At 57.1% G+C, this 13,780-nt stretch overlaps 2 protein-coding genes across 4 annotated transcripts in view; one reads left to right on the top strand and one right to left on the bottom strand.

The window, feature by feature from the left end:
- ALPK3 (alpha kinase 3) overlaps positions 1-3,355 on the top strand; it is a 33,797-nt gene extending 30,442 nt beyond the window's left edge. For 2 of the 3 annotated variants that reach the window (XM_027741805.2, XM_039390101.1), the window contains 5 exons: positions 63-340; positions 661-749; positions 988-1,205; positions 1,405-1,453; positions 1,612-3,355. In XM_027741805.2, coding sequence (XP_027597606.2) covers positions 63-340; positions 661-749; positions 988-1,205; positions 1,405-1,453; positions 1,612-1,933 — 956 coding nt within the window. In that variant the 3' untranslated portion in view covers positions 1,934-3,355. The remainder of the gene's footprint in view (positions 1-62; positions 341-660; positions 750-987; positions 1,206-1,404; positions 1,454-1,611) is intronic. The other variant, XM_039390102.1, reaches the window with a different exon arrangement.
- A 326-nt stretch (positions 3,356-3,681) lies between these two features.
- On the bottom strand, positions 3,682-11,876 carry LOC113998796 (sodium/nucleoside cotransporter 1-like). The gene is made up of 17 exons (XM_027741818.2): positions 11,808-11,876; positions 11,627-11,721; positions 11,163-11,254; positions 10,581-10,770; positions 10,079-10,220; positions 9,203-9,316; positions 8,755-8,832; positions 8,319-8,399; positions 7,908-7,988; positions 7,640-7,765; positions 6,559-6,689; positions 6,172-6,340; positions 5,779-5,976; positions 5,222-5,303; positions 4,613-4,711; positions 4,050-4,161; positions 3,682-3,967 (listed from the first exon to the last, which is right to left on the bottom strand). The coding sequence occupies exons 1-17, from the start codon at positions 11,874-11,876 to the stop codon at positions 3,844-3,846; spliced, it is 1,983 nt and encodes a 660-aa protein (XP_027597619.1). The 3' UTR covers positions 3,682-3,843.
- Between the last annotated feature and the right edge of the window lie 1,904 nt (positions 11,877-13,780).

The raw sequence follows: 13,780 nt of genomic DNA, 5'->3' as shown, positions 1-13,780 counted from the left end.
CAGCTCTGTGGAAGGGGCAGGACGTGCCCACGTTGTCCCCACTCACCAGCACTTCCCCCCAGCAGTTGGAGAGGAGATCGAGATGACGCCCATGGTGTTTGCAAAGGGTTTGGCCGACGCAGGCTACTGGGGGGATAAGCTCTTCGGGCGCGTGGTGAGCGAGGACATGGAAGTGGGCGCTGGTTTCCTGCGCAAAGCCTGCCGTGCCAGAGCCATCTACGGCCTGGAGCCCATCTTTGAGTCTGGCCACACCTGTGTCATCAAAGTGCACAATTTCATTGTCTTTGGGACCAAGAATGAGAACAGCCTCATCGAGAAGAACTACGATATCACCATCCAGGTGGGCATCCTTGTGGGGCACCATCCACCTGTCTCCCCTCCACCCTCCCCATCTGTGTAGGTTGGTCCCCAAACAGTCCCCAGCTCTGTGCCCACTTTTGCTATTTCCTTCCACTTTTGGAATGCTCTGAAGAGCAGTGGTCTGGTCATGTTCTTGTCATTCTTGGCTTCAGCTCTTCTCTCTGAGCAACACAGAGCTGCTTGGAACCTTCCCATTACTTGTCCTTTGACCACCAAGACAGGGAAACAACTGGCAGGGGTCCCAGGGAGGTGTTGGTGCGAGACAGGACAGGTCCTTGACTCTTCTGTTTGCACCTCCAGGAATGTAAAGTCCAGAACTCCAGCCGTGAGTACTGCAAGATCTTTGCTGCCGAGGCACGAGCCGTCCCTGATTTTGGAGCAGTGCCCGAGTAAGTAAGGTGCTGCAGCTCCACTGGCTTGATGCCCTGGCAGAGCATCCCAGGAATTGTGGGAGGGTTCCCTGTGGGCGCTGGGGCATCCCAAGGGACAGTGCACTGTTCTCCCACCCTCAAACAGAAGGTATATTAGGGGAAGGCAAAAGCCAGGGATGCAGACCATGGTGTGAACCTCTGCTTGCAGTGGTGTGAGAGCTCACCATGCTGACCCCATCTGTGCTCTCCCACACAGGATAATTCCACTGTACCTGGTTTATCGACCGGCCAACAACATCCCTTATGCCACAATGGAGGAGGACCTGGGTGGGCCCTGTGAGCAGTACTGTGTCACCGAGAGAGATGGCAGCTTGGTAGCAAGAGGCACCTCGGAGATCGTGCTCAAATGCTGTACCTTCCAGCACTGGGTCTACCAGTGGACAAATGGAAACATCCTTGTGACTGACATGGAAGGTAAAGGGATCTCCTGTCTGACTCCTGTGGCTCCTCACCACCCTCCGGCCTGGGAAAGGAGGAAAAAAAGCCCCAGCCTTGCCCTCCTGCCTCTCTCCCCACGTGCCGTGGAGCCCAGCTCCCAGGGCAATGACCTGCCCTTGGTGCCAGTGCCCATCCTTCTCTGGACAGAGCCTGATTGTCCTTCCTTTAATTGCAGGAGTGGGCTGGAAGTTGACCAATGTGCGGATCGCTACCAACCTGAAAGGGTGAGTGACCCCGAGCTGCTGGGGCAGCAGACCCAGCTCTGCTGCTCACCTGGCAAAGGGCCATGGTGGTCAGTGTGGTCGGGCTCCATCCTCGGCTCCCTGCTCTGATGGGACATCTCCTGGTGCAAAACAGGGGCTGAGAATGACTGTGTTGGCAGGTACCAGGGCCTGAAGGAGAGCTGCTTCCCCTCCCTGCTGGAGCAATTCCCGGCTGCTCACCGGTGCAATCATTACTGCAGCATCCTGGGCCTGAAGACACTGGAGCCAGCCAAGCCCAAGGGCTCCAAGAGCCCCTCCCTGGGCAGGAAATCTGCCCAGTCCAGTCCCCAGCTCCAGAAGAAGGCACTGTCAAGTCCTCAGGGCACCCGCAAGGCTGCTGTGAGCCCCAAGAGCTCCCGGAGAGCTGCAGGAACAGGGGAGGCCCCGACAGGCTCCAAACCCAGGTTGGGAGAGAGCAGCAGGGCTGGCTGCCCGCAGTAGCCGGAGCTGCTGCAGCTGGGAACCCCGCTCTGGACCCAGCCTGAGCAGCCCCGTGGCCAGTCTGGAAAAGGGAGATCCTGGCAGTGGTCTCTGCCAAAACTCTCCTCCCTCCAGCCCTGCCCTGGCCCGCAGCACTTGCGTTGTGTGGTGTGTGTTAGTGTGAGCGGCTGGACCGGGGCTGTGGGGGGCTGTGAGCTGTGGACAGCAGGGATCCCTCACCAGTACCTCTCTACAAGAGCTGCTGCTGCTGGTGGAGCCTGTGGGGCCACGTGCCCCTCCACACTGGGACTCGCTTTCCTGTCTTGACTCTCTCCATGTGCCTTCCTTAAGGCAGGGGCAGAGCTGCTCCCTTGGGCTTTGCAGGTGCCATGCCCCTGCCTGGCTCCCCCAAGCAGACTGGGAGTCTGGGATGTCCTCTTGGCTCCCAGCACCTCATGTCCCTCTCTGTGTCCTCCATAAAGTGACCAGGCCAAGCCCTGCCAGTGTTCTGTCCCTTGAGAACCCCAACAGCACCCAGGCAGTCCCATTTGCCCTGGTACACTGTTTTTGCTGCAGAGGGTTTCAGTGGTGGCTGCAGGGCTCCTCTGCTATGACGTGGGGCTCTGAAGTGTGTGCCAGTCCCACTGCGGGTACCAGCAGCTGCACAGGGAAGGGATTTTGCATCCCTCCCCTCCCCTGTGCCCTGTGGGAAGTCTCCCACGCCCTTGCTGGGTGGCTGCTGAGGGTGATGGTGCTGCTATGGTGCTGGCCAGCGCCATGGTAAGAATGCTCTACCTCACATGGGATACCCAGGATCAGTGACCTCCTCTCCGTGCCAGTCTCTGCCTTGGCACATGTGGGTGTCCAGCCCTCAGGGCTTGCTCCTCTTTGTCCCCCTGCCATACAAAGATCCCATATACCACGCCCAGCCCCACACCATGACCTGGTCATGCTTAATTAGCACCACCCCTGCTTGGCACATGCCAGACTCCAGCGGCAGCTGGCAGCACGCACTCCAAATCCTGCTGCCCCGTGGCAGGAGGCAGTGATGGACAGGCAGTGATGTTCATGCTGTTCAAGTAAAGCACCCTGCATTGCATCAAGCTTCCCTTGTGCCTGTCAGCTCACCCAGGCGTGCAGCAGCCGGCGGAGTGTGGCAGTGGGCAGGGGCCTCACAGAGAGCCCAGCACTGTCAGCTTCATTGTGCTGCAGAGCATCACCTTCCCTGGGGCTTTGGAACAGGGTGCTGGGTGCCAGTGACACCCCCCTGCATGGTGGGGTCCCAAACAGTGACTCAGTGCAGCCTGGCAGAGGGAAGCAGCTGGGCTGGGAGCACCGTGCACGCTGGGGCCCTGGTCCTTTCTCGCTGGGTGATTGTAAAATACCGATGTACATAACGTGGCCGCATTGGCGACTGGGTGCTCTCGAGTGCAATAAAGTGAGGAGGACTGGCCTGTTCCCCAGCACTGTGGTCCCTGTGGGAAAGATGCACCCAAGCAAGGGGTGATGGGGCAGCTTTGTGCTTGGAGGAAGGAAACATCTTCAAGTACCACCTCTACCCCCATCCATGCCCCACGGGGAGAAGAGGGTGGCTGTGGCCAGACCCCAAAGCTGGCAGTGGGTGAGGCTTGGCTTGCAAGGTCTGCAGTGAGCATGGGGTGCAGCCTCAGCAAAGCACCTTGTGCTGTGGTGGAACAGCTGCAGGTGGGGGCCAGAGGGGGTCTGAGGGCAAGCACATAGGGATGACCATAATTTATTTGGGAGCAGCTTCCTTGTGTCCATGGGGCCAGCACCTAAGGGTGCTGGTTGCAAGGTGCACACAACTGTCCATCAGCACTTTGGAGTGGAGAAGACAAAATGCTCAGGTGTCTGTCAGGGTTTTTTCTACCTTTGGGGCCAGCCTTGCAGACCCTGGTGCCCCTCCCGTGGTTCTAGGTTGTCCCTGCACAGGATGTGTGGTTGTAGTGCCCACAGCACTCCATCAGCCACAGCACACTCTCCGCCTGCCCAGCCCAGGATCCTGTGAAGGAGAGTGTCCCGTTCTCGAACACTGAGCTGGAAGGAGAGACATGTGGTCAGGACAAGTTGTTGCCCCACCACCTGGGTCCCAGACAGCTCTGGGGCCCTTCATACCTACCTGGCAAAGAGCTGCTTGCAGCAGGTGTATATGGTGTAGCTGGTACTGTTGAAGTTGGCTGTGCTGAAGAATGTCACACAGTCACCCACCTCCGTTGGCACATAGAGGAGACCTGGGGGACAAGGTCTCCTATTGGGACTTGAGAGGGACCATGGATTCAAATCCCATACCCCAAGCATACCTGTAAGTCCTGTGTCCCAACTCTGCTCACAAATCCCATAGCCCAACTAGTGAATCCTGTACCTGGGACTGTGCAGGTCCCACGAGCTATCCCACCTCACTCCCTGAAACTGCAGGGAGCTCCTTGCAGTACGCCAGATGTTGCCCTTGATATGTCCCCATCCCAGCCCAGATGAGGACGAGGGGCCCCAGGAGAGCTGTTGGGCTTCGGCAGCCCCTGGCAGAGCCATGAGGGGAGAACAGGGTTTGGAGGCCTTGGCAGAGCCATGGGGAGGACAGGCCAGCCACCCCCATTCCTGAACCTGCATCTATAGGGGTCTTCAGCCCTGTGCATGTCCCTCCCCAGCTCCTTCTGGCCCTGCTGGCAGTGGGCAGGGACCTACCTGCCAGGCAGGCGTTGAGCATGGAGACGCAGATGCCAGTGAGCAGGGCCCGCAGCACCACGGAAGCAAACTCACCCTTGCGGTGAGGTGCCAGGGAGCCTGTGGGGCAAAACAGAGACCAGGGGGAGTCAGATCTTGACTCCAGCTCTGCCCTTGGCTGGGTACAGATGTGTCCCTGGTCCCCAGTTGGCTCTGCCACACAGTGCCCTCCCCACACCAACTCCTGCTGTCTGGAGGACATGGTGGTCCCAGCCAGCACCCAGCACACTGTCTGCCTGTCCTGGCAGCGGTGGGTGCTGGCAGAGTGCTGTGCCCACCCTGCACCCACGGGTGATCAACCAGAGCCCTCAGTGCTCCCAGCATCAGAGTCTCTGCTCTTTGCACCATAGCTGGGTGACACCCAGGCTTGTGGGACATGCATGTGCTCTTGCCCATGGGTGCAGTGCAAAGCCATTCCTTTCACATCATGCAAATCCTGTTTCTTACCTGGCAGAGACCAAACATGGAGGCTTGAGGGCAAATTCCTCCTGCCCCAGATGAGCCCTTGCTCCCTAGCCCAGGATCCCCCCTGCCTTGTGCCTAGGCACCTAGGACATGAGTTACACTCACCCAGGCTTCCCAGTATGATCCCAATGGAGCTGAAGTTGGCAAATCCACAGAGGGCAAAGGTGGTGATGCTCTCAGCTCGCTCCTGGAGGGCACAGGGGGACGGTCACCTCTGCCCAGGAGCAGCCCCAGAGCACCCAGAGCTGAGCACCATGTCAGAGCTCCCAGCCCAGACAGACATGATGGAGATAAGTCCCCCACCCCAACGCTTTATCCTTTCAGCTATTTTGGGGAGCAAGAATGAAGGCTGTCCCTGGGAGAGGCTGGGCTGCGGGGACAGGTGACAGGGGCCCTGTAGCACCATGATCTGTTCCATCAAGGAGCAGGATATATGGGAAAGGGCGTCACTGACTCCTTCCTCCCATACCCAGTAGTTGGGGAACATCCAAGTCTATTTGGCCATAGGTGCCCTCCCACCCCCAGCACCATCATCCTGATTCGATAATCTTAAAGGACTTTTCCAACCCTCTGCCTGCCTACCACTCTGGCCAGTTCCCATGCCCCATTCCAGCTGGTCTCATCCCTGCCCTGTGCCCAGCAGGGTGGCAGGTGCCTCTCACAGATATCCACTGTTTCCGGCTCCCATCCCACTCCTCCAGGCCCGCCAGACGGTTCTTCTTGTATGTGGACAGCTGCTGGTATGCCACAAACTCGTTCAGGAAGATCTTAATCCCCAGGAGCTCGGCCACCACCGGCGAGTCTGCCCAGTCTGCCCCCATGAGAAAGGCCACGGGCATGAGGACATAGGATAAGATCACCTGGGAAAAGCATTCCAGAAGGTAATGACTCAGAGCGGACCTTCTGCATAGCCCCCAGCTTGGACACCCACTGCCAGCACTTGCCAAACACTCAGCAAGGATCTCAACAGCCTACTAAGGCAGCGGGCAAAGGTGGGGATGGGTGGGGGATGCAGGGTCTGGCAGCCCAGACCACAGGCCTGTTCTTGGGAATACCTGGAAGGTGAGATCCTTGATGTCTACCATCTCCCCAAACCAGCGCACGGCAGCGTTGATGAACTCCAGCACCGCCAAGAAGGCGATGAGGTTGGCTGCAATGTTGGCCACGAGCCCCACAGAGGCGGCAGCCCCATTGCTGGCAGCTTCCAGGATGTTCTGCTCTTCCCTTGTGGAAAAAGACCCCAATGTACTCATATGGTCAGGCATCCCTTGTGCAAAGTCAGGTGTCAATCCATGGATGTCTGAACAACACAAGCTCTCCCAGCCTTGGGCCACCCACAGCATCCACTTGTGCCCCAAACTGCCCCCACGGCTTCCCCACAGTGGCAAAACACTCCACCCCCCAATGCACTCCCACTCCCCCACCTGTCCCCTCACACTCACCCACTGGCGATTTGGACACTTTCTTTGCCCTTGAACTTGGACTCCTCCACTTCGGGGTACACGAGTTTGGACATGGCGAGGGCGCAGGGTGCAGCCATCACAGAGGCTGCGATCAGCGACGCCGCGTCGATCTGCAACGCGCAGACCGGGGGCTTAGACACCTCTGTGCAAGGCTGTGCCCCGTGACACACCACACCAGGGCATCCCAGCATCAGCCAGTGACACTTGGAGCCATTCAGGGCTCCCTGTTTGCTCAGGGTGCACAAATTGGCTGGTTTTCCCCACTAAGCAGCAAAGCACATGGGGCAGCTTGTCTGGATGGAGGCATTGCTGGAGCTGCAGCGATCGTGTCCTGGGGGATGTTAACCTCTCCTGCTGTTTGACTTAATCATGATGGTTATTGTCCCTTCCTTGTCGCTATTTACGAGTATCAGAGCAATAGGTTGTGTAACATTGCGAACTTTTACCTTCTGAGGATGGGCTAAGCTCCCAGCCTCACCCATCCCCTGTCAAGGTCTCATTTCTCTGACCTTCCACCCTTGGTTCCTCATTTAAGGAGACTAATTAAAGTATAAATAGCAGGAGCTCAGGCAGCAGGTCAAGGGGAAGGTTTATTTCCCATGACAGCACTGACGAACTGGATAGAGCATCCCCGGGGGTCAGGGCCAGGAGCACTGAGGTGATGCTGGAGGAGCAGGGCTTGTTTGGCTGGGAGAAAAGAGAGTTGAGGGGGGGTATGGCTGTTTCTGACCATGTAAAAGGGGTTGGAGGGAAGACATTGCTCATTGGTACCCAGTGAAAGGGTGAGAATCACCAGCACAGCTTTAGTGGGGAAATTCCACTTGGATATGAGGAAAAAATTGTTTCTTGTGACTGAGGCACCTGTTGGGGAGACCAGAGTTGGTGAGGCTGGACCTGTCTTTGGGACAAGGTGAGGCTGGACACCCTGCCTCCATCCTGCTTATGGAAGGGGACAATGGGGCACCTGCTGGAGGTCTCCCACCATCAAGTCCAGGGCAGTTCCTGCATGTCAGGACTCTGCAGCAGGGAGCATGTGGCATACATCTACTCATGCACTCACCCCAAAGGATATGTAGGCACCCATCACACTGCCTGCGATGGTGGCAAAGCCACCAGTCATCACAGCATGGACTTCTGAGAGGGTCATGTCCGCAAGGTACGGGCGGATGAGCAGCGGGGCCTCGGTCTGCAGAAGAGAAAACCCTGCTGTCCTTGAGACAGGGCCACACAGGGCCTCAGGTCTCCTAGGAAGGGAGGAGAAGACCCTTTCTCCAGGGCAGGCTCAGCTATAAGCGCTGAGGAACTGGATCTCCTGCCCAGGCCCTTACCTGTCCCACGAAAATGTTCCCTGCTACACTCAGGGTCTCAGTGGGAGTGGTGCCCATCGAGACTTGAAGCAGCCAGGAGATCTGGGGAAAGACAAGGCCACCATGTTTACAGAGGTTCCTGCACCCTGCCACCATCCCCATGAAGCAGGGCACTGTTTGGCCCCTACACAGAGGTAATCTTGGGAAGCACCCCCAGACTGCATAGAAACATCAGCCCTAGAGTTGGGCTTTCTCAGAAGAACATGCAAGAAGGATGGGGTTTGTATCTATTCTTTTAAGCAGGACAAATCACCACAAAGTAGTACCATGACAATTTTTCCGGGACATCCCTCAGTTGACCGTGGTAGTCAGAGAACCCCCCAGGTTCTTCTCCTTCCCATAGCTATCCCAGATCCAGGAGTGAGGCCCTACCTTGAGAATGAGCCACTGCATGACGCCAAGGTAGTAGAGGATGGACATCACACAACTGAAGAAAACAACGATGGGCAGGGTCTGCAGGGAAGGCACCAGGGCACAGGGTCAATGGAGAGCTGAGACACACACAGGCACACTTGGAGACCAAGAGCTGGGCATGGCATGGTATTGCATAGCCAGCCCTTGCTATCGGGTGCCACAACACTGGACCAGGCTGGCAGGAGGGACAGGGACAAGTGCAAATCCCCCAGGTACAGTACCCCCCAGGGTACTGAGGAGGTCCATAGATGGATCCAAAGCTAAGGGAAACCCATCTCTGAGAAGCTCAAGCTCTACTGCAGCAAATCTGGCTGCATTTAGCTCTGTGCCTTTCAGGACCCAGCAAGGAGCCAGACTAGAAGAAAACCTCTCCACACCCCATTCCCCAGCTGACCTGGAAGGCAAAGACTTCTGTAATGAGTGTGTTCCCAAAGACGAAGCCAGAGCCAGCTGTGGTGTAGCCCAGGAAGATCTGCAAGGGAAGAAGTTACACAGTAGGATGGAGATCTCCATTAGGTCCTTTCCCGACATCTCACTTCTGCCTAGCAGGGGGCTGTATCCCCAGTCCCACAGCTGACTGCACACCAGAGAATGACCCGCTGAAACCTAAGCTGGGGACACTGGTGGGCTGTCCCACAGGGCTCTGCTACAGCCTGCAAGGGAGACCACATCTAGGGGTCTGGGCTGCTTCAGAAAACCAGGGAAGAGCTGGCTTTCCTCCAGTTCCCAACATATATGTTTGTGAGCGTGCAGTCCTTGCCACTTCCCCAGCCCATGCCATCCCCTGCTCTTCCTGTTCATCCCAAGGTGCAAGCATGGGATGGGATGAGTAGATGTAGTACCTGGATCTGGTCACCCAGCCACTTGAAAGCTTGGACACCAGGGGTTGTTCGGAGGACGAAGACTCCAAATAAGAACTCCAAGCCAAGACCCCAGAAAACGGCTCTCCAGGACACCTGGGGACAAAAGCAGAATGGGGACTGCGATGTTGTCAAGGCCTACAGGCTTCCTTTCCAGCACATAGTAAACACCATACACTGTGCCCTGGGTGAGGGTCATGGGGAGACCAGTAAAGTGTCACAGAAACCCACAAACATGGGTTGGTGACAGAGGAAGATATTGAGTTGGTGGGACTCGAACTGGCTGGAACATAACTTGCCAGCCTGATCCAGAAGGGGACAAGCATCAAGACCTTCTGATGGTTCACTGGTAGCACAGACCTGCTAGACCAAAACTGCCTGTTCATTAACCCTCTGGAGGAGGAGGATGGAGGGGTTGCCCAAAACATTGAAGCAGGTTGGGCTAGAAGCCACTGGGACTTCAGTCACTTCTGACCAAGTTCCCCAGGGCACCTGAAGCTCAGGCCCACTCTCCATCCACAGCACCTGAAGCTCAAGTGTGGGGCTGGTGCTGGGCCTCTGGGTCTGACCCACTGCAAGGGACATGGTAGAAAACAGGACAGAGGCACTGTGGGGCAGCCCTGGGTTGGGAAATGGGAAGGAGAGCAGTGAGAAGAAGAGCAGTGAGGTGGCTTTGGGGTCCATCCACCCAACCAGTTCAGCTCCCCAGGCTGTGCCCAGCTCTGCCCAGGAGCTCTGCTGGGCTTCTGCTTCCTCCAGGGAAGGGGATGCCCATGGGAAGGAAGCACTTGTTCTCCAGTGCTGGGTGGCCACCTCCTGTGAGAGGACTGATGGCCAAGCCACACCCGAAGCACGTACCGCACCGTGGTGCTTGGAGCAGGCAAACAGGAACAGCACTAAAGCGCAGAAGCCACCTAATGAGATGAGCTGCTCTGGGTTTTTGGCAGTGTCCAAAACCAGCCACGCGATCAGGCCTGCCAGGATGGCCACCCACAGCAGCCTGCAAAGGAAACACCAGACTGTCAGCAAGAGGATGTGCCCATGGGGAGAGCAGCTTGCGAAGGGCAGGAGCTGATTGTGCAGGAGTTGCCACCGTAAGGTCCATGTATCTGAAGAAACCTGGGGCTCAGACACAAACAAGGGATGTGAACAGCCATCACGCTGCCGAGGCAGATGAGCAAAACATTTCTGCCATGGCTTTTACAAGGCTCCAGGCTGGGCCATGCCTTGTCATTCGTGAGGTGCCTGCATGGCACTAGAGCACAAGCCCATGCCACTGACTGTGGCTGTGCTGACAGGACAGCCACGAAAGGGGACGCAGATGCTGGGAGGAATCTGGCCCTGCCTTCTCCTGACTCACCATTTCAGCCACGGCCAGGACTTTTGGAAGCATTTCCCAACGGGACGGAGGAGATGCAGTACCTTTGCCCCACAGTGCTTCTTGAAGAAGCTCCAGCAGATGAAGAAGACAACCACAGCCGTAATGACCACCAAGGCAAGGGCTCGCTGGAAGTTGAGGTAACAGGCCGCAATGAAGTAGCACAGGTAGGCTGGAGAAGGCACATTGGGGGTCAGAAACATCAGGGCTGTAGGATCATGGGTTCATAACACTAACTGGGGCCAACAGAGAGGTTCATTTCTTCCAAATATCCTCCCCTGGCCACCCTCAAGGCTCCCATCTTTGCACAAGGAGACCTTAGGGAGCACCACCCCAGCAGGGAGCAGAAGGGGCAGAGCAAACCCTTTGGGCAGGTGGAGAAAGGAGAGGACAGTGAGGGGCAGATAGTTCTGGATAGGAGTGGTGGGGTGAGGAAGGGGCAGGCAGTGAGGGCTGGGAGTGGATACAACCTCCATGAGTGATCACATTCAGTGTGTGGAGGCTGGGGGCATGGCCAGCCAAAAAGAATACGGAGGTGGGGTCTGAGTGCCAGGAAGTGCTCACCTGCTCCAAGGAGCCCCAGGACAACCCTTTTCAACACCTTGGCATGAGCCTTGCAGAAGTGCTTTGCCTTGGATACTGGCTGCAGGGCCTTCCTGGGGAGAGTCACATGCCAAAGACGTGAGAGACGCAGAAGGTGCATGTGGAAGATCAACCCGACCCAGTGCAACCCAACTGAAGCCAACTCAGCAGAGCTGGGTCATGACCACACCTCCCCCAGGCCACTTCTGGCAGCAGCACAGTGGTAATGGTGTGCCATGGTCCACACATCCCAACATCCTGGCACCATGAGTGGAATCCGGCACCGGGTGGCTGGTAGGGGGACAGAGATCTGCCACTGCCACCTTACAAGGCCACAATGACCCATCAGACATTGTCCCCCATGTGTGGTCAATATGACCTTACTCTGCTCCCAAATGAGGTTTGTCTCTGACAGAGCACACACACACCTGTGGGGGTTATCCTACCTGCAACAGGAGAATCTCCCTTTCCCTTCTCCTCTCCTCTTCTCTTGGCTCTCACCACTTGGACCACTACATTCCTCATAGTGTCTCTCCTCTCCCTAGAAAACATCATTAGCTGGAGCACCCTGTACCCCGATGGGAAGGGAAGGGAAGGCAAGGCAAGGCAAGGCAAGGGAAGACTTACCTGGAAGCTGAAAGCTGGGTTATCCATGCCCTTCTCAAGGCTGTCCAGGGTTATCTGGTTTCCTTCCATCTCTAGAAGTTTGCAGCTTCAATGTACTAGAGAAAAAGCTGACTGAGGAGAGAAAGATGGGATCACCTCTGGGAAGGTCAAATGTCCCATTCTGCTTTTCAGTTTTGTGTCTCTGAGAGGAGAACACCCTTTGCAGTAGGGATTCAGAGCAGCTCCTGCACTAGCACATCAAGGGACCATTTCATGGGGTCCTGAGGCCATGGGGCTGGTGTGCTGAATTCCTTTAACTCTGGGAAGGTCTTTGCTCTTCCATAATTCCAAGGAATTACAGGAGAGGATTACATGCATCAGGGAGTGCTGGTACTCCTCCTCCAAACTGGTGGCAGTGTCCACCAGCCTCTGTGAGTCCCTTTGCAAGTGGGATTTTAAAAAGAATAAATGTGGCTGCATCCTTCATTGCAAGGTCTTGGTGCAAGCTAGATAAGGAAGAAGGTCCTTCCATGTTGATAACTAGCACAGTGCAGGAGCAAGGGGTAGGAATGAGTGGTAGTTTGCATGGGGACTGGTCCTAAAGGAGCATCATACTGGGAGAACTAGTCCAGCAAAGCCAGAAGAACCAGTGTTATGCCAGGGCAGGAACCCTCAGAGCATCATCCCATTTGGACACCTTCCCAGTTCCTCTGCCTGGAGAAGGATGAGGGAAGAGCAGAGAAGTTGCAGACAAGGCAGTGATCGGCTGTAGGAGCAGAGCACTCCTGTGTGAGGACAGAGGCAGTAAGAAGTTGTCTTTGTTTTGAGGACAGTTGTAAAGGTCTGTGTGGAGAAGGAGGAGACAGCAGTCATCATCATCTTCTCACAGTGTGAGATCAGGGCCCACTGAAGGGAGGAACGCAGCCCCAAATGAAATTGGTGAATGTGAGTAGTTTTGGAGACCATCCCCCTCAACACTGGCAGCTGAAGGTGGTGTGGGGCTCCACAGGCCAGCAGAGCCACCATGGGGGAGCATTGGGGAGTGATGGCCCCAGTCTGTTCCTGGGGTCATGGCTCCCCAGCAGCAGGGCAGGATACAGGGCCATGGTGGGAACCCAGGACCTCAGACCACCCTCCAGAGTCTCCAGCACCCCCAGTGTGCCTGCAGCTCAAGGACATCTCACCAGGACCCTGGCAGGGATCAGGAGGACCCCCCTCTCCAAGTCCACCACCACTAAAGGGCACTCCCCAGGACTCGTCTGGGCTTAGACCTCCCAGAGTTCCAAGCCCCCCAGGGTTCCTGGCTTCCCCCCTCTTCCAGGCTCAGTGACTTCCAGGTCCCCTGGGCTGATGCTACCTCCATGTCCCCCCACCCAGTGCCAGCCCCCTGCCAGCTCATTACCTTTTGTTTTGGTGCAGCCACATTGGCTGCCCTCTCCTTCATGGGTGGGACCACACCGACAGGCAGCAGGTGGATGCCCCCATGTGCCCCTGTGTCCTCGCACCATCCCCATGACCCCCACGCCCTCCTGTTCCCTATGGGCCCCCACGGGCTTGTGATGCAGTGTGGCCACGCGCCCCTCTGCCCTCCCCACCGTGTCCCTGCACCCCACGCCCTTGCAACCCCCATCCTCGTGCCCCACACCTTCACACTCCTGTTCCCTACACTCCCCATGGCCTTGTGCCCTCCCCGTGCCCCGTGGCTCCCCCCACCCTGGCACCCACCGTCCCCCTGCACTCACCCTCCAGTCCCACCGGCCGCAGAGCTCCTGGCCCGTGCCCCGGTTACGCATTAACAGCTCGGTCCAAAGAGCTGGGCTGGGCACTGCAGCGCCGGGGCTGCCCCGGCTCCTCCCGGGGCTCACTACCGGGAACCCGGCGGTGTGGCCGTGCAGGGCATCGTGCCAAACACAAAAAGGTTACCCATGAGACATCCACTGACATGCAAAACAAACCTTGAGTGGAGATACGGAAAGAAGATCACCTTTACCCCA

This window comes from Pipra filicauda, unplaced genomic scaffold (assembly GCF_003945595.2).
Source record: "Pipra filicauda isolate LSUMZ 115617 unplaced genomic scaffold, ASM394559v2 scaffold7_size6619720_pilon, whole genome shotgun sequence".
NCBI lineage: Eukaryota > Metazoa > Chordata > Aves > Passeriformes > Pipridae > Pipra > Pipra filicauda.
This window is presented reverse-complemented; position numbering and strand designations above follow the sequence as displayed.